Genomic DNA, 20,664 nt, shown 5'->3' on the forward strand with positions numbered 1-20,664 from the left:
TTTTAGGAGTTTCCTAAAGCTGGCTTCTGACGTGGCGGATTGGATGGCGGGGGGCAGGGTATTCCAAAGTTTCGCCGTGCCGGCTGAGAAGGACCTGCCTCCAAGTCTAGCTTTCCTCACGCGTGGTACAATTAGCTTGAGCAGGGAGTTTGAGCGCAGCTCTCGTTTTTGGTGGTAGCGGGGGAGTCGGAGTTTTAGATAATTGGGACACGATCCTTTTAGCGCTCTGAAAGCCAGGGTAAGCACTTTGAACTTAATTCTGCTTGCCACTGGCAGCCAATGCAGCTCGTGCAGATGCGGAGAGATGTGCTGCCTAAAAGGGACACGTTTTATCAATCTCGCAGCCGCATTCTGCACGATCTGTAAGCGTTGCACCGCATATTTAGGTAGACCAAGATAGAGGCCATTAGAATAATCGAGTCGAGATGTGATTGTTGCGTGAACCACCGTTTTTCGACATTCGACTGGTAGCAGAGGCAGAATTTTCCGCAAATTTTTGAGTTTATGCAGGCAGCCAGCGGTAAGCTGTTGTATATGTGGCAAGAAAGACAAGTTCTCATCCCATTTTACTCCTAGATTTTTAGCCTGGGTGCTGGGAGATGGGGCAGGGCCCATTTCCGTTGGCCACCACAGATCCGGAGGGGGATGTTTGAGATTTCCGAAGAATAACACCTCCGTTTTGCTCGCGTTCAATTTGAGCTTGTTAGTGTTCATCCATTTGGCCACGTCTTGAAGACAGCCCCTGATATTGCTGAAGGCTGCCTCGGACGTGTCTGTATATGGGAAGACTAATTGAGTGTCGTCCGCATAGGATATTGCCTTGACCCCCCATTTGGCAATCAAGGTGAAAAGCGGGGCCAAATAGACATTGAACAGCCGGGGGCTGAGTGCCGACCCATGTGGGACGCCACACCAGAGATTTTTTGGTCTAGAGGAGAAGGGGCCCAAGGCCACTTTCTGGGAGCGATTAGTGAGATAGGAGAGTAGCCAGTTGAGTGCTTTGTCTCCAAGGCCTATGTCCTTAAGACGGGTCAGTAGTCTGCTGTGATCTACAGTATCGAAAGCAGCTGATAGATCCAGGAGCACCAGCATAGCTGATGCCCCTGAATCTAGGGACCACCTGATAGACTCTGCAACCTCAATGAGGGCCGTCTCGGTACTGAAGCCGGCCCTAAAGCCTGACTGAGTTTCATGTAAGGCGCCGCTATCTTCAATAAAGTTTTTTAGCTGCCTCTGAATCATTTTTTCAAGCATTTTGCCGGGGGCTGCAAGAAGAGAGATGGGTCGGAGATTGTTCAGATCATCCGATGCGCCTTGGGTTTTTTTTTTCAGCGGGAGAAGAGTGGCCTGTTTCCAACAGTCCGGAAACGTGCCCGTAACAATGGACATGTTCCATATGTGTAAGAGGGGAGCTGCGATTGCTTCAGACATTAATTTCCACAGTTTAGGTGGACAGGGATCATCCGGGGCTCCCGATTTACATTTTTGTATTTCTTTTACTGCCTCAGAGAGGGTAATAGGCTGAAATTGATTCAAGGGGGTAGTGGGACATTCAGAAATTCTTAGCTCATCCATTAATGTCGGCTCGGGGTCCGTAAAAGTATCATAGACTTTTAGAATTTTGGTGTCAAAAAAGTCTGAAATGGATTCGCAGAGTCTTACCGAAGGGATAATATCCGTCTCGATAGCTCTGGGTTTGAAGAAGGATTGAACAATCTTGAAAACTTCTTTACTCGATTGTTCTGCCTGTAGAATGGAGGCCTCAAAGAAGTTTTTCTTGGCTTTTTTGATAGATAAATGTAGAGCATGAAGAGCTTTTTTATAGCTGGATTTGGCTGAATCGCAATAATTTGCTCGCCACCGGCGTTCCAGTTTTTTACATTTACTTTTTTCGGCTATGAGTTCAGGGGTGAACCACGGTGCAGAGGGCGATTCTCTGCGTGATGTAACAGTGCTGGCCGGCGCTATAGAGTCCACTATTTTGCTTATCCACACGTTCAGAGATGCAGCATCGGAGTTTGCATCCGAGGTAAGTGGTAGGGGATTTGCCCGAAGTGCTGGACACAGTATGTCAGCTGTTAGATTGTCCCATTTTCTCCGCACATAGGATCGTTTTCCTGTGATCTGAGATTGGGGGGGGGATTGGGATTGTCATGGTGATTAAGTAGTGGTCCGTCCAGAGCAGTGGTAGCGGAGAGAAGGCTGTTGTGTTCAATATGTTGGAAAAGAAAAGATCCAGCGTATGCCCCGCTCGATGCGTGGGCCCTGTAATAGCTTGAGTTAGATTGGCCGAATGCATGGTAGAGATAAGATGAGAGGCCTGTGGGCAGTCAGGATTGTCGGCGTGAAGATTAAAATCGCCGGCTACGATAAAGTAAGAGTGGTCTAGAGAGTTTAGAACAATAAAGTCCATAAGCTCGCACAGGGCTGATGTCGGACAATCCGGGGGTCTGTAAATAACTAGGCCTATAAGAGACAGTTGGGGACTAATTTGGAGGCAGAAGCGTAGCCCCTCAATGCTTGGGAATGTGGTGGGAGTGGAGGACAACAATGTGTATTTCTCGTTGTAGATGAAAGCCACTCCACCTCCTCTTCGGCCCTCCTTTCTATTGGAAAACCTCATTTTAAAGCCTGGCGGGATTGCTAGCGAAATGGATGCCATGTTGTCTTCATTGAGCCATGTCTCTGTGAGGCACATGGCGTCCCATTGTGAGTCCGTTATGAGCAAGCATAGATCATCAGCATGCTTGGGAAGAGATCTGCAGTTAAGTAGTCCGATCCTAAGTTGGGTGGGGGGGGTGTTACGCGAAGGTTTACTAGCTTTTTTGAGAAGTGAGGTTGTTTGCGAAGAGACGATGCCTAGAGACTTATGGCAGCGTGGGCAGTGGGAAGGGAGATCCAGAGTCATCAAATTGAGCTCAGGTGACTGACAGATGGTGTCAGTATTCATAGACCGGAGCTCCGCACTGGACCAGATTATCCTTTGTTTGTGTGCAGTGGCACGGGCAGCATGGCTGGCGCTGGTCGCAGGTCGGTCGCGGACGGGCGCAGACAGGCTTGCTTTAGGCGCTCCCGCTGCGCTCGTCCGCTGCGCTTCCTCCAGTGGCACATTTTATAGTGTGGGGAGGCGGGCTCTTGAAGGTTGGTAGATTCAATTAAAATAAATAGTTATTCAACACACTCAAAGGTAAAATGTTTTAAAAACGATCAAGGAATACACCTCCCGGCTATCCGCCTCAGGAGTAGGAGTCATGCAAATGCGCTCGCATTCAGCACTTTTAACTTGGCGGGGGGCGTGGCCAGAGAGGGGGCGTGGCCAGAGAGGAGGCGTGGCCTTGTTGCACGCCGTCAATGGCGGCGGCCAGAGGGCGATTTGACAAGGTGAGGGAGGCGCTGCTCGTGATCAGCAGGCTCCCAGGGCAATGTCAAGAGGTCTTGAAGGTTGGTAGATTCAATTAAAATACATAGTTATTCAACACACTCAAAGGTAAAATGTTTTAAAAACGATCAAGGAATACACCTCCCGGCTATCCGCCTCAGGAGTAGGAGTCAAGTCACTTCCCGCGCAGTGTGGCATCACTGCATCCCAGGAAGCACCTTTCTGCCCACTTCCAATATGGCAGGACCCCCCTCCTGGTGTGTGGATCTCCCCAGCCCAACCCAGAGGTGTGACTACCAATGGGGCTAAATTTCCTTGGAAAACCGGGTTGATGACTGTTTTCCCATCTCCGTCCCTAGTGCCAGCCTGTGTGTCCGAACAGTGGAGCAGCCCCTCTCCCGAGGTTTACCCATTTACCCTTCAAAGGCGGCTTCTCCTTTGAAACTCGCCTTTTGGACAAACACCTGAGTGGCTTCCTGCAGGAGGGAGGTAAACCCCCCGTCAAGAACAGGCCCCTATGGTATCATTTCCTGGAAGTCATGAGCATGTCTCCCCAGCAGGGCAGAAAGCTGTCTCAGCGACAAGACCCTGTGTGCAACCTGTATGGGTACAATGGACTAAAGGCAACCAAGTTGTAACTTTGTTAAAGCTGCACACTGCGACTGGTTAGTTTTGACTGAGAATCGAGTAGGACTTAATCCAACGTGTTCTTTGATACCTTGGATGGCAAACTTTGTTCACAGTTTCAGAATTAGCACAGCTGAGGGGTTAGCTCGTAACTCTACTCGCCAAACGAGCGGTCAAGTCTTTCCTACGTAAAAACAACAGTTTTGCGTTTTTACTATTGGAATATGTATAAGACTTTTTCTGCCAGTGATATACGTTGCACCCTGTCGAAAGACTCTATAGGCCTTACTCATACGCCAGGTGGAAATCTGACTTTGCCATTCCTTCAAAAGAGAAAGTTGGTCCAGCAGTTTAACCTTCTCTTCCAGCCTGCAAATGAAAGACGATGTGTCTTGTTTTAATTGTGTCATACTGAGGGAGCAAAACCAAAGGGGATTATGGACGGAGCGTTTGAGCAATGCAAACACTCCCCCATCAACTAATCTGGGTTTAATCCATCACCATTCTTTAGCTCACTCCGCCACCCCAGTTCAGACATGGCGATATGCAAATCAGTCTGACCCTGTGCCTCATGGGAGCAGTCCAGCCCGAACTGCCAAGCCATGTCTTCCCTGGACCGGAAACAAGCATCCTGGGACCAGTTTCGGGTTCATAACCCTCATCAGCCAGGCTATCTTGAATCCAGTGGTAAAGTGAGCACGGGACCCACGTCTGGGCATACCCTGCCAACTTAGGGCGAACTTAGCAAAACCAAAGGGGATGATGGACAGAGTGTTGAACATTGCAAGCACTCCCCCCAGTCAAGTGATCTGGGTTCAATCCATCATCATTCTTTAGCTCACTCCGTCACCCCAGTTCAGACATGGCCATATGCAAATCAGTCTGACCCTGTGCCTCATGGGAACAGTCCCACCCTCCGCTCCTGTCCTTACTCTCCTACATCATCAGACACCACTTTACTTGCGCTCCATTTGCCGTTCTTACTCTCCTACATCAGACACCGCTTCACCTGCACTCCGTTCTCCGTCCTTACTCTCCTACATCAGACACCGCTTCACCTGCGCTCCGTTCTCCGTCCTTACTCTCCTACATCAGACACCGCTTCACTTGCACTCCATTCTCCGTCCTTACTCTCCTACATCAGACACCGCTTCACCTGCGCTCCGTTCTCCGTCCTTACTCTCCTACATCAGACACTGTTTCACCTGCGCTCCATTCCTCGTCCTTACTCTCCTACATCAGACACCGCTTCACCTGCTCTCCGTTCTCCGTCCTTACTCTCCTACATCAGACACCGCTTCACCTGTTCTCTGTTCCCTGTCCTTACTCTCCCACTTCATCAGACACTACTTCACCTGCTGTCAATTCTCCATCCTTACTCTCCTACATCAGACACCGTTTCACCTGCTCTCCGTTCTCTGTCCTTACTCTCCTACATCATCAGACACCGCTTCACCTGCGCTCCGTTCTCCGTCCTTACGCTTCTACATCATCAGACACCGCTTCACCTGCTCTCCGTTCTCCGTCCTTACTCTCCTACATCAGACACCGCTTCACCTGCGCTCCATTCTCCGTCCTTACTCTCCTACATCAGACACCGCTTCACCTACGCTCCATTCCTCGTCCTTACTCTCCTACATAAGACACCGCTTCACCTGCGCTCCGTTCTCCGTCCTTACTCTCTCCTACATCAGACACCGCTTCACCTGCGCTCTGTTCCCCAGCCTTACTCTCCTACATCAGACACCGCTTCACCTGCGCTCCTTTCCCCCTCCTTACTCTCCTACATCAGACACTGCTTCACCTGTGCTCTGTTCTCCGTCCTTACTCTCCTACATCAGACACCGCTTCACCTGCTCTCCGTTCTCTGTCCTTACTCTCCTACATCAGACACCGCTTCACCTGCTCTCCGTTCTCCGTCCTTACTCTCCTACATCATCAAACACCGCTTCACCTGCGCTCCGTTCTCCATCCTTACTCTCCTACATCAGACACCACTTCACCTGCGCTCCGTTCTCTCCTACATCATCAAACACCGTTTCACCTGCGCTCTGTTCTCCATCCTTACTCTCCTACATCAGACACCTATTCATCTGCTCTCCGTTCTCTGTCCTTACTCTTCTACATCAGACACCTCTTCACCTGCGCTCTGTTCCCCCTCCTTACTCTCCTACATCAGACACCGCTTCACCTGCGCTCCATTCCCCATCCTTACTCTGCTACATCATCAGACACCTCTTCACCTGCGCTCCGTTCCCCCTCCGTACTCTCCTACATCAGACACCTCTTCACCTGCTCTCTGTTCCCCGTCCTTACTCTCCTACATCAGACACCGCTTCACCTACGCTCCGTTCCCCCTCCTTACTCTCCTACATCAGACACCGCTTCACCTGCGCTCCATTCCTTGTCCTTACTCTCCTACATCAGACACCATTTCACCTGCACTCCGTTCTCCGTCCTTACTCTCCCACATCAGACACCGCTTCACCTGCGCTCCGTTCTCCGTCCTTGCGCTTCTACATCAGACACGGCTTCACCTGCGCTCCGTTCCCCATCCTTACTCTCCTACATCATCAGACACCGCTTCACCTACTCTCCGTTCCTCGTCCTTACACTTCTACATCAGACACCGCTTCACCTGCTCTCCGTTCTCCGTCCTTACCCTCCTACATCAAACACCGCTTCAACTGCGCTCCGTTCCCCCTCCTTACTCTCCTACATCAGACACTGCTTCACCTGCTCTCCGTTCTCCGTTCTTACTCAACAACATCAGACACCGCTTCACCTGCACTCCGTTCTCCGTCCTTACTCTCCTACATCAGACACCGCTTCACCTGCGCTCCGTTCTCGTCCTTACTCTCCTACATCAGACACTGTTTCACCTGCGCTCCATTCCTCGTCCTTACTCTCCTACATCAGACACCGCTTCACCTGCTCTCCGTTCTCCGTCCTTACTCTCCTACATCAGACACCGCTTCACCTGTTCTCTGTTCCCCGTCCTTACTCTCCTACTTCATCAGACACCACTTCACCTGCTGTCCGTTCTCCATCCTTACTCTCCTACATCAGACACCGTTTCACCTGCTCTCCGTTCTCTGTCCTTACTCTCCTACATCATCAGACACCGCTTCACCTGCGCTCCGTTCTCCGTCCTTACGCTTCTACATCATCAGACACCGCTTCACCTGCTCTCCGTTCTCCGTCCTTACTCTCCTACATCAGACACCGCTTCACCTGCGCTCCGTTCTCCGTCCTTACTCTCCTACATCAGACACCGCTTCACCTACGCTCCATTCCTCGTCCTTACTCTCCTACATCAGACACGGCTTCACCTGCGCTCCGTTCTCCGTCCTTACTCTCTCCTACATCAGACACTGCTTCACCTGCGCTCTGTTCCCCACCCTTACTCTCCTAAATCAGACACCGCTTCACCTGCGCTCCTTTCCCCCTCCTTACTCTCCTACATCAGACACTGCTTCACCTGTGCTCCGTTCTCCGTCCTTACTCTCCTACATCAGACACCGCTTCACCTGCTCTCCGTTCTCCGTCCTTACTCTCCTACATCAGACACCGCTTCACCTGCTCTCCGTTCTCCGTCCTTACTCTCATACATCAGACACCGCTTCACCTGCTCTCCGTTCTCCGTCCTTACTCTCCTACATCATCAAACACCGCTTCACCTGCGCTCCGTTCTCCATCCTTACTCTCCTACATCAGACACTGCTTCACCTGCGCTCAGTTCTCCGTCCTTACTCTCCTACATCATCAAACACCGCTTCACCTGCGCTCCGTTCTCCATCCTTACTCTCCTACATCAGACTCCTCTTCACCTGCTCTCCGTTCTCTGTCCTTACTCTTCTACATCAGACACCTCTTCACCTGTGCTCCGTCCCCCCTCCTTAGTCTCCTACATCAGACACCGCTTCACCTGCGCTCCATTCCCCATCCTTACTCTGCTACATCATCAGACACCTCTTCACCTGCGCTCCATTCCCCCTCCTTACTCTCCTACATCAGACACCTCTTCACCTGCTCTCTGTTCCCCGTCCTTACTCTCCTACATCAGACACCGCTTCACCTACTCTCCGTTCCCCCTCCTTACTCTCCTACATCAGACACCATTTCACCTGCACTCCGTTCTCCGTCCTTACTCTCCCACATCAGACACCGCTTCACCTGCGCTCCGTTCCTCGTCCTTACACTTCTACATCAGACACCGCTTCACCTGCTCTCCGTTCTCCGTCCTTACCCTCCTACATCAAACACCGCTTCAACTGCGCTCCGTTCCCCCTCCTTACTCTCCTACATCAGACACCGCTTCACCTGCTCTCCGTTCTCCGTCCTTACGCTTCTACATCAGGCACCGCTTCACCTGCGCTCCATTCCTCGTCCTTACTCTCCTACATCAGACACCGCTTCACCTGCGCTCCGTTCTCCGTCCTTACTCCCCTACATCAGACACAGCTTCACCTGCTGTCTGTTCTCCGTTCTTACTCAACAACATCAGACACCGCTTCACCTGCGCTCCGTTCCCTCTCCTTACTCTCCTACATCAGACACCTCTTCACCTGTTGTCCGTTCTCCGTCCTTACTCTCCTACATCATCAGACACCTCTTCACCTGCGCTCCGTTCTCCGTCCTTACTCTCTCCTACATCAGACACCGCTTCACCTGCGCCCTGTTCCCCGTCCTTACTCTCCTACATCAGGCACCTCTTCACCTGCTCTCTGTTCCCCGTCTTTACTCTCCTACATCAGACACCGCTTCACCTACGCTCCGTTCCCCCTCCTTACTCTCCTACATCAGACACCGCTTCACCTGCTCTCCGTTCTCTGTCCTTACTCTCCTACATCAGACACCTCTTCACCTGCTCTCTGTTCCCCGTCCTTACTCTCCTACATCAGACACCGCTTCACCTGCTCTCCGTTCTCCGTCCTTACTCTCCTACATCAGACACCGCTTCACCTGTTCTCTGTTCCCCGTCCTTACTCTCCTACTTCATCAGACACCGCTTCACCTGTTCTCTGTTCTCCTTCCTTACTCTCCTACCTCAGACACCGCTTCATCTGCTCTCCGTTCTCCGTCCTTACTCTCCTACATCAGACACCGCTTCACCTGCGCTCCGTTCCCCCTCCTTACTTTCCTACATCAGACACCTCTTCACCTGCTGTCCGTTCTCCGTCCTTACTCTCCTACATCAGACACCGCTTCACCTGCGCTCCGTTCCCCCTCCTTACTCTCCTACATCAGACACCTCTTCACCTGCTGTCCGTTCTCCATCCTTACTCTCCTACATCAGACACCGCTTCACCTGCGCTCCGTTCCCCCTCCTTACTCTCCTACATCAGACACCTCTTCACCTGCTGTCCGTTCTCCGTCCTTACTCTCCTACATCAGACACCGCTTCACCTGCACTCCGTTCCCCCTCCTTACTCTTCTACATCAGACACCACTTCACCTGCTCTCCGTTCTCCGTCCTTACTCTCCTACATCAGACACCGCTTCACCTGCTCTCCGTTCTCCGTCCTTACTCTCCTACATCAGACAACGCTTCACCTGCGCTCCGTTCCCCCTCCTTACTCTTCTACATGTAAATGTATGTAAATGTAAATGTATTTGAGCTTATATAGCGCACAGCTACCCGCTGTGGGTTTCCCGGCGCTTGCTTAGGGAACCCGTCCTGGTATTCCCCTCTGAGATAACCCTGGCAGGGTACCCACAAGGTGAAAGCCAGGCATCCCGCCGCGAGGGGCCGTTGTGGAGATTAAGCAAGCTATTGCGCAGAGTCGCAAAGTGTGAACCCGTGAGTCGAGAAGGCACCGGAGCGAGAATTATCGAGTCCGTGGAATTTTTAGCCCAAGACCCGCTGAGGTGGGGAATTGAACCCTGGTCCAGGGCCGATCTCAGCTTCCGGGTCTGCCGCCTTTAACCCCTGAGCCACACTTCTCCACTACATCAGACACCGCTTCACCTGCTCTCCGTTCTCCGTCCTTACTCTCCTACATCAGACACCGCTTCACCTGCTGTCCGTTCTCCGTCGTTACTCTCCTACATCAGACACCGCTTCACCTGCGCTCCGTTCCCCCTCCTTATTTTCCTACATCAGACACCTCTTCACCTGCTCTCTGTTCCCCGTCCTTACTCTCCTACATCAGACACCGCTTCACCTGCTCTCCATTCTCCTTCCTTACTCTCCTACCTCAGACACCGCTTCATCTGCTCTCCGTTCTCCGTCCTTACTCTCCTACATCAGACACCGCTTGACCTGCGCTCCGTTCTCCGTCCTTACTCTCCTACATCAGACACCTCTTCACCTGCGCTCCGTTCCCCCTCCTTATTTTCCTACATCAGACACCTCTTCACCTGCTCTCTGTTCCCCGTCCTTACTCTCCTACATCAGACACCGCTTCATCTGCTCTCCATTCTCCTTCCTTACTCTCCTACCTCAGACACCGCTTCATCTGCTCTCCGTTCTCCGTCCTTACTCTCCTACATCAGACACCGCTTGACCTGCGCTCCGTTCTCCGTCCTTACTCTCCTACATCAGACACCGCTTGACCTGCGCTCCGTTCTCCGTCCTTACTCTCCTACATCAGACACCTCTTCACCTGCTCTCCGTTCCCCATCCCTGCTATTCTACACTACCAGACTGCTTCATTTTAACACTCCCTTCATTCCACTGTGCCTGCCTCCTACCTCTGGAACCCTTTTACCCCTGCTTCCCATTCCCCATCTTTACTCTCCTTTCCTTCAGACCTTGCTTCTCCTGCCCTCGGGTGAAGAGGGGGCTGGTAGAACGGACCCTACCACAGCCCTCTGGTCCCCTTGCCTCCTTCCGTCTTCCACATTCCCTCTGTACCTGCCTGGATCCTGCAGGGAGTCCCCTCTCTTCTCAGTGAGTTACTACTGATGTTGTCTGTGGAGTATCCCAGGGATGCCCCCCTCATGCTCTCCTCTTGTGTTCACAGAAAGCTGCAGTCCATCGATTTGCACGAGGACACTTTTGGAAATGAAGGCATCGAGCTGCTCGCGCCTGTGCTCAGGACTCTGGACTTAACCAAGTTATCGTGAGTAAAGTTTCCTTTTACACTGAGGGCCACGTGCTGTGTGTCTGCCACGCATTGGGACAGCACTATAGTGACAACACGCAGGGAAAGTGCTGGACAATGTACAAGTCTGCGGTCACTGCAGCGCAGTGAGTGACCAGGGCTATCCTTACACCACTGCAGGGTACCCAGCCCCAACCACTGATGCCACCTGCCCAGCCCCCGACCACTGATGCCACCTGCCCAGCCCCCAACCACTGATGCCACCTGCCCAGCCCCCAACCACTGATGCCACCTGCCCAGCCCCCAACCACTGATGCCACCTGCCCAGCCCCCAACCACTGATGCCACCTGCCCAGCCCCCAACCACTGATGCCACCTGCGCCGCACCCAACCACTGATGCCACCTGCCCAGCCCCCGACCACTGATGCCACCTGCCCAGCCCACAACCACTGATGCCACCTGCCCAGCCCTCAACCACTGATGCCACCTGCCCAGCCCCCAATCAATGATGCCACCTGCCCAGCCCACAACCACTGATGCCACCTGGCCAGCCCCAACCACTGATGCCACCTGCCCAGCCCACAACCACTGATGCCACCTGCCCAGCCCACAACCACTGATGCCACCTGCCCAGCCCCCAACCACTGATGCCACCTGCCCAGCCCCCAATCAATGATGCCACCTGCCCAGCCCACAACCACTGATGCCACCTGCCCAGCCCCAACCACTGATGCCACCTGCCCAGCCCACAACCACTGATGCCACCTGCCCAGCCCACAACCACTGATGCCACCTGCCCAGCCCACAACCACTGATGCCACCTGCCCAGCCCTCAACCACTGATGCCACCTGCCCAGCCCCCAATCAATGATGCCACCTGCCCAGCCCACAACCACTGATGCCACCTGCCCAGCCCACAACCACTGATGCCACCTGCCCAGCCCCCAACCACTGATGCCACCTGCCCAGCCCCCAATCAATGATGCCACCTACCAGCCCCCAACCACTGATGCCACCTGCCCAGCCCACAACCACTGATGCCACCTGCCCAGCCCCCAACCACTGATGCCACCTGCCCAGCCCCCACCCACTGATGCCACCTGCCCAGCCCCCAACCACTGATGCCACCTGCCCAGCCCCCAACCACTGATGCCACCTGCCCAGCCCCCAACCACTGATGCCACCTGCCCAGCCCCCGACCACTGATGCCACCTGCCCAGCCCCCAACCACTGATGCCACCTGCCCAGCCCCCAACCACTGATGCCACCTGCCCAGCCCCCAACCACTGATGCCACCTGCCCAGCCCCCAACCACTGATGCCACCTGTCCAGCCCCAACTACTGATGCCACCTGCCCAGCCCCAACTACTGATGCCACCTGCCCAGCCCCCAACCACTGATGCCACCTGCCCAGCCCCCAACCACTGATGCCACCTGTCCAGCCCCAACTACTGATGCCACCTGCCCAGCCCCAACTACTGATGCCACCTGCCCAGCCCCCAACCACTGATGCCACCTGCCCAGCCCCCAACCACTGATGCCACCTGCCCAGCCCCCGACCACTGATGCCCCCTACCCAGCCCACAACCTCTGATGCCACCTGCGCAGCCCCCAACCACTGATGCCACCTGCACAGCCCACAACCACTGATGCCACCTGTCAGCCCCCAACCACTGATGCCACCTGCGCAGCCCCCAACCACTGATGCCACCTGCACAGCCCCCAACCACTGATGCCACCTGTCAGCCCCCAACCACTGATGCCACCTGCGCAGCCCCCAACCACTGATGCCACCTGCCCAGCCCCCACCCACTGATGCCACCTGCGCAGCCCACAACCACTGATGCCTCCTGTCCAGCCCCAACCACTGATGCCACCTGCGCCGCACCCAACCACTGATGCCACCTGCCCAGCCCCCTACCACTGATGCCACCTGCTCAGCCCCCAACCACTGATGCCACCTGTCAGTCCCCAACCACTGATACCACCTGCGCAGCCCACAACCACTGATGCCACCTGCCCAGCCCCCAACCACTGATGCCACCTGCCCAGCCCCAACTACTGATGCCACCTGCCCATCCCCAACCACTGATGCCACCTGCACAGCCCACAACCACTGATGCCACCTGTCAGTCCCCAACCACTGATGCCACCTGCGCAGCCCCTAACCACTGATGCCTCCTGTCCAGCCCCAACCACTGATGCCACCTGCGCCGCACCCAACCACTGATGCCACCTGCCCAGCCCCCTACCACTGATGCCACCTGCTCAGCCCCCAACCACTGATGCCACCTGCACAGCCCACAACCACTGATGCCACCTGTCAGTCCCCAACCACTGATGCCACCTGCGCAGCCCACAACCACTGATGCCACCTGCCCAGCCCCCAACCACTGATGCCACCAGCCCAGCCCCCAACCACTGATGCCACCTGCCCAGCCCCAACTACTGATGCCACCTGCCCATCCCCAACCACTGATGCCACCTGCCCAGCCCCCGACCACTGATGCCACCTGCCCAGCCCACAACCACTGATGCCACCTGCCCAGCCCCCAACCACTGATGCCACCTGCCCAGCCCCCGACCACTGATGCCACCTGCCCAGCCCCCAACCACTGATGCCACCTGCCCAGCCCCAACTACTGATGCCACCTGCCCAGCCCCCGACCACTGATGCCACCTACCAAGCCCTCACCACTGTTGACACCTACCAGCCCCCAACCACTGATGCCACCTGCGCCGCACCCAGCCACTGCTGCCCCTGTCCAACCCCAACCTCTGTCGCCACCTGTCAGCCCCCAACCACTGATGCCACTTGTCCAGCCCCCAACCACTGATGCCACCTGCACTGCCCCAACCACTGATGCCGCCTGTCCAGCCCCCAACCACAGATGCCACCTGCCCAGCCCCTAACCACTGATGCCACCAGCCCAGCCCCCAACCCCTGATGCCACCTGCCCAGCCCCCAACCCCTGATGCCACCTGCCCAGACCCCAACCACTGATCCCACCTATAAACCCCCAACCACTGATGAAACCTGCCCAGCCCCTAACCACTGATGCCACCGGTCCAGCCCCAACCACTGATGCCACCTGCGCCACCCCAACCACTAATGCCACCTGTCCAGCCCCAACCACTGATGCCACCTGCGCCACACCCAACCACTGATGCCACCTGTCCAGCCCCAACCACTGATGCACTCTGTGCCGCCCCAACCACTAATGCCACCTGCGACGCACCCAACCACTGATGCCCCTGTCCAACCCCAACCCCTGATGCCACCTGCCCAGCCCCCAACCCCTGATGCCACCGGTCCAGCCCCCAACCACTGATCCCACCGGTCCAGCCCCCAACCACTGATGCCACCTGCGACGCACCCAACCACTGATGCCCCTGTCCAACCCCAACCCCTGATGCCACCTGCCCAGCCCCCAACCCCTGATGCCACCTGCCCAGACCCCAACCACTGATCCCACCTGCCCAGCCCCCAACCACTGATGCCACCTCTCCAGCCCCTACCACTAATGCCACCTGTCCAGCCCCAACCACTGATGCCACCTGCCCAGCACTCCACCACTGTTGCCACCTACCAGCCCCCAACCACTGATGCCACCTGTCCAGCCCACAACCATTGATGCCACCTGCCCAGCGCACAACCATTGATGCCACCTGCCCAGCCCCCAACCACTGATGCCACCTGCCCAGCCCCCGACCACTGATGCCCCCTACCCAGCCCACAACCTCTGATGCCACCTGTCAGCCCCCAACCACTGATGCCACCTGCGCAGCCCCCAACCACTGATGCCGCCTGTCCAGCCCCCAACCACAGATGCCACCTGTCCAGCCCCCAACCACTGATGCCACCTGCCCAGCCCCTAACCACTGATGCCACCAGCCCAGTCCCCAACCCCTGATGCCACCTGCCCAGCCCCCAACCCCTGATGCCACCTATAAACCCCCAACCACTGATGAAACCTGCCCAGCCCCCAACCACTGATGCCACCAGCCCAGCCCCTAACCACTGATGCCACCAGCCCAGCCCCCAACCCCTGATGCCACCTGCCCAGCCCCCAACCCCTGATGCCACCTGCTCAGCCCCAACCACTGATGCTACCTGTCCTGCCCAACCACTGATGCCACCTGCCCAGCCCCAACCACTGATGCCTTCGGTCCAGCCCCCAACCACTGACGCCATCTGCACCACCCCAACCACTAATGCCACCTGTCCAGCCCCCAACCACTGATGCTACCTGTCCAGTCCCAACCACTGATGCCACCTGCGCCGCACCCAACCACTGATGCCACCTGCCCAACCCCAACCACTGATGCCACCTGCCCAGCCCACAACCACTGATGCCACCTGTCCAGCCTCAACCACTGATGCCACCTGCCCAGCCCACAACCACTGATGCCACCTGCCCAGCCCCCAACCACTGATGCCACCTGTCCAGCCCCCAACCAATGATGCCACCTGCTCAGCCCCAACCACTGATGCTACCTGTCCTGCCCAACCACTGATGCCACCTGCGCCGCACCCAACCACTGATGCCACCTGCCCAGCCCCAACCACTGATGCCACCTACCCAGCCCCCAACCACTGATGCTACCTGTCCAGTCCCAACCACTGATGCCTCCTGCCCTGCCCCAACCACTGATGCCACCTGCCCAGCCCCCAACCACTGATGCCACCTGTCCAGCCTCAACCACTGATGCCACCTGCCCAGCCCACAACCACTGATGCCACCTGCCCAGCCCCCAACCACTGATGCCACCTGTCCAGCCCCCAACCAATGATGCCACCTGCCCAGCCCCCAACCACTGATGCCACCTGTCCAGCCCCCAACCAATGATGCCATCTGCCCAGCCCCCAACCACTCATGCCACCTGCCCAGCCTCAACCACTGATGCCACCTGCCCAGCCCCCAACCACTCATGCCACCTGCCCAGCCTCAACCACTCATGCCACCTGCGCCGCCCCAACCACTGATGCCACCTGCCCAGCCCCCAACCACTGATGCCACCTGCCCAGCCCCCGACCACTGATGCCACCTGCCCAGCCCCCAACCACTGATGCCACCTGCCCAGCCCCCAACCACTCATGCCACCTGCCCAGCCTCAACCACTCATGCCACCTGCGCCACCCCAACCACTGATGCCTCCTGCCCAACCCCCAACCACTGATGCCTCCTGCCCTGCCCCAACCACTGATGCCACCTGCCCAGACCCCAACCACTGATGCCTCCTGCCCTGCCCCAACCACTGATGCCTCCTGCCCAGCCCCCAACCACTGATGCCACCTGCCCAGCCCCAACCACTGATGCCTCCTGCCCAGCCCCCAACCACTGATGCCACCTGCCCAGCCCCCAACCACTGATGCCACCTGCCCAGCCCCCAACCACTGATGCCACCTGCCCAGCCCCCAACCACTGATGCCACCTGCCCAGCCCCCAACCACTGATGCCACCTGCCCAGCCCCCGACCACTGATGCCACCTGCCCAGCCCCCAACCACTGATGCCACCTGCCCAGCCCCCAACCACTCATGCCACCTGCGCCGCCCCAACCACTGATGCCACCTGTCCAGCCCCCAACCACTGATGCCACCTGCCCAGCCCTCAACCACTGATGCCACCTGCCCAGCCCCAACCACTGATGCCACCTGCCCAGTCCCAACCACTGATGCCTCCTGCCCAGCCCTCAACCACTGATGCCACCTGCCCAGTCCCAACCACTGATGCCTCCTGCCCAGCCCCCAACCACTGATGCCACCTGCCCAGCCCCCAACCACTGATGCCACCTGTCCAGCCCCAACCACTGATGCCACCTGCCCAGCCCCCAACCACTCATGCCACCTGCGCCGCCCCAACCACTGATGCCACCTGTCCAGCCCCCAACCACTGATGCCACCTGCCCAGCCCTCAACCACTGATGCCACCTGCCCAGCCCCAACCACTGATGCCACCTGCCCAGCCCCAACCACTGATGCCACCTGCCCAGCCCCCAACCACTGATGCCACCTGCCCAGCCCCCGACCACTGATGCCACCTGCCCAGCCCCCACCCACTGATGTCACCTGTCCAGCCCCCAACCAATGATGCCACCTGCCCAGCCCCAAACCACTGATGCAACTTGTCCAGCCCCCAACCAATGATGCCACCTGCCCAGCCCCCAACCACTGATGCCACCTGCCCAGCCCCAAACCACTGATGCAACTTGTCCAGCCCCCAACCAATGATGCCACCTGCCCAGCCCCCAACCACTGATGCCACCTGCCCAGCCCCAAACCACTGATGCAACTTGTCCAGCCCTCAACCACTGATGCCACCCGCGCCACCCCAACCACTGATGCCACCTGCCCACCCCCCAACCACTGATGCCACCTGCCCAGCCCCCGACCACTGATGCCACCTGCCCACCCCCCAACCACTGATGCCACCTGCCCAGCCCCCAACCACTGATGCCACCTCTCCAGCCCATACCACTGATGCCACCTGCCCAGCCCCCAACCACTGATGCCACCTCTCCAGCCCCAACCAATGATGCCACCTGCCCAGCCCCCAACCACTGATGCCACCTGCACAGCCCACAACCACTGATGCCACCTGTCCAGCCTCAACCACTGATGCCACCTGCGCTGCCCCAACCACTGATGCCACCTGCGCAGCCATTGACATGTTACTATCCAGCTTGATACTAAGGCTTTTCACTACTGGCAAGGATTTGGGGACAGGGCTTAACTCACAGGCCCGAAAGCCGCCCATCCATGGATTTCCCTTTGTGGTAATAGCCAAAACCTCTGTCTTATCTGGATTCACTTTCAGAGAGTTCACTGTCCTCATGTTCACAGGGAACCTAAGAATATTCAGCCTGTTCAACTGCGCCTGCATGGAGCGCTCCAACAATAAGACCCGCTGGGTATCATCTGCATAGTTAAGCAGTTGGCATTCCAACTGTGCTAATGCTGCAATCAAAGGATATAAATTGATGTTAAACAAAAATGGGGACAATGGAGATCCCTGAGGGACCCCGCAGACAAGTGTCCCTTCTCTAGAAACATGTGCACCCAACTGCACCCTCTGTGGCGATCGTTCAAGAACGAAGAAATCCACAGAAGTGTGGATCCTGTGATCTCGATGGTCCACCCCATCCAATGCTGCTGCACTGTCGAGCAGAATCCACGGGGAGGACTCGTTCTTATCTGCCACCAATCTAAGCTCATCCCGTACGGAGAGCATCACCAACTCAGTACTATGAGGGGCCCCAAAGCCTGATTGGTGAAAATGGAGCAAATATTGGTCTTCAATGAATTTCGTAAGAGTTTTATGTTCGATGCATGTGGGCTGCTGAATTCATATCTTAGCATAGATCGCCGCCTAATGTTGGGTCCGAATATTTGCACCTTGTTGTCTTGGAAGAGTCTTCGAAGTATCACGAGATAGGTGACTTCTCCCCTGGACTACAGTGCGCATGGACATCTTCTCCATCTTCAGATTGTTTTTTTCCGCCATTGGGTTTGGATGCACTTCGACAACTCCAATTTTGGGACCAAAGTTTTCCACCTTTCCTCCTCTAAATCTTTAAACTTTCTACGGTATTGTTTCCGCTTGGTATCCCTTGACTCGACAAAACTTCCTTTTCTCTCCCGTCGTCGACCAGGTCCGTTGGGCCTTTTCTACGCCACATGGACCTTCTGTTGATAGAAAGGACCCCGTTTAAAAAATGCCCAGAGTGTGGAGCCAAATTTCCACACAGCGACAAGCATAGGGTATGCAACAGGTGCCTATCTCCGGAGCACAACGAAGAAAACTGTCCAGCTTGTGCTGAAATGCAGCGGCAGGCACCAGAATAGGAAAACATTTTCGACGACGAACATGAACTCCCAGAGGCAGAGGGCTCGGAAGATCTCGAAATAGTCACCGTAGAGGACCAGCCGGACTCCGATGACCAGATCACACCGGGGCAAACCGTGAGTATCAAAGCCCCTACCCCGCCTCCACCTCCACATAAGGCTCCGGTCAAACCATCGCTTAAAGGCCTTAGCCGCGACCGAAACACAGCTTCAGAAGCCCCGCCTTCCGGCTCGGCTCCGAAGACCAAACCCAAGCCTTCCGGTACCCCGGGACCGGGCAAAGCCACTCCACCTCCACTCCAAAAAGCAGTTGAACCGAACGAAGAAGGTCATTGAACCGAAGAAGGTCGTCGAACCAAAGAAGGTCATCGAGTCAAAGAAGGTCGTCGAACCGAAGAAGGTCGTCGAACCAAAGAAGGCCGTCGAACCGAAGAAGGTCGCTGACCCGAAAAAGGCTGTCGAACCGAAAAAGGTCGCCGGGCCGAAAAAAGCCATTGAGCAAAAGAAAGCTGTCGAGCCGAAAAAGGTAATCGAGCCGAAACAGGTCGTCGACCCTAGAAAGGCAATCGGAAAGGCGTTGAACCGAAAAAAGACGTCGAGCCGAAAAAGCCCGTGACCCTAAGAAGGCTTCACAGGATAAAAACGTCCAGCCTAAAGAGACACTCGACCCGAAAAAAGCAAAATCTTCGGCGACACGGACAGAGGAGGAAGAACTCTTTCACCCAGATCCACAACAAAGACTGTATATAGACCCTGAACAGGATATATAGTCTACAATAAAAACAATAGAAGATTGGACACTGAAGCCCCTTCTCCTGTTCCTCCAAAGAAAAAGGACTTTGGTACATCCCCTTCAAGACCTTACACACCTCCTTCTTTCACTCCCAACATGCCTTATGTTCCATATTCTCCTTCACTTGTAGATTATGATCAGGAAGAAGACATGGGGGATGATCCTCAGGATGATTTTATACCACCTGACGAACCAGGGAACCCAGATGACACATGGAGTGACCATAATGACCCCGATGACACTAATTACACACAGCCCATACCCGATCCCACTACATACCCCACAAAGCTGTCTCCTACTGACGACACTGTCGCTTTTAACCAACTAGTGGACAGAGCAGCTCCGTATCATGGTGTACACATACACACTGACCCTATAGAGGAGGATTTCCTATTTAACACCTTCCCAACATCAGAGAAGAGTGTATGTGTACTCCCTATGCTAAAAGGGGTACGAAAGCACGCACCAGACAACTTTAAAGACCCAGCCAGGGCGCGTGTCCTCAATCCAGGAACTGAAAAGAAATATAAACCGGCCCCTACAGACCCTTCTTATATCAAGGCTCAACTACCACTAGACTCCCTAGTTGTGTCTAACGCTAGGAAAAGAGCTAACTCACAAACAACGGGTGATGCTCCCCCTCCTGACAAGGAGTCAAAAATTCTAGAAGCATCAGGGAAGAGAGTGGCCTCTCAGGCAGCAAATGCCTGGAGGATTGCCAAATTGCCAATACACAAGCTCTCATAGCACGATATGACAGAGCACACTATGACGAACTGGAGGGGTTACTACAACACCTACCAGAACCCTATAAGGCAAAAGCTAATGACCTAATACAGAAACGGAAATTCATTACTAACGCATCCATAAAATGCGCCCTTGATGTAGCTGATACAGCCGCTAGGTCTGTCAACGCTAGTGTATTGCTACGCAGGCATGCCTGGCTTCGCATTTCTGGTTTCAAAGA

The 20,664-nt window shown here is 55.6% G+C and overlaps 1 protein-coding gene across 3 annotated transcripts in view; it reads left to right on the forward strand.

The window, feature by feature from the left end:
* LOC147689504 (NACHT, LRR and PYD domains-containing protein 3-like) overlaps positions 1-20,664 on the forward strand; it is a 255,087-nt gene that overhangs the window by 42,688 nt on the left and 191,735 nt on the right. For 2 of the 3 annotated variants that reach the window (XM_086942258.1, XM_086942260.1), the window contains exon 3: positions 10,975-11,073. The exons of the other annotated variant lie outside the window; for it this stretch is intronic. In XM_086942258.1, coding sequence (XP_086798384.1) covers positions 10,975-11,073 — 99 coding nt within the window. The remainder of the gene's footprint in view (positions 1-10,974; positions 11,074-20,664) is intronic. 3 annotated transcript variants of the gene reach the window in all.

The sequence above is a fragment of the Lissotriton vulgaris genome, chromosome 10 (assembly GCF_964263255.1).
Source record: "Lissotriton vulgaris chromosome 10, aLisVul1.2, whole genome shotgun sequence".
NCBI lineage: Eukaryota > Metazoa > Chordata > Amphibia > Caudata > Salamandridae > Lissotriton > Lissotriton vulgaris.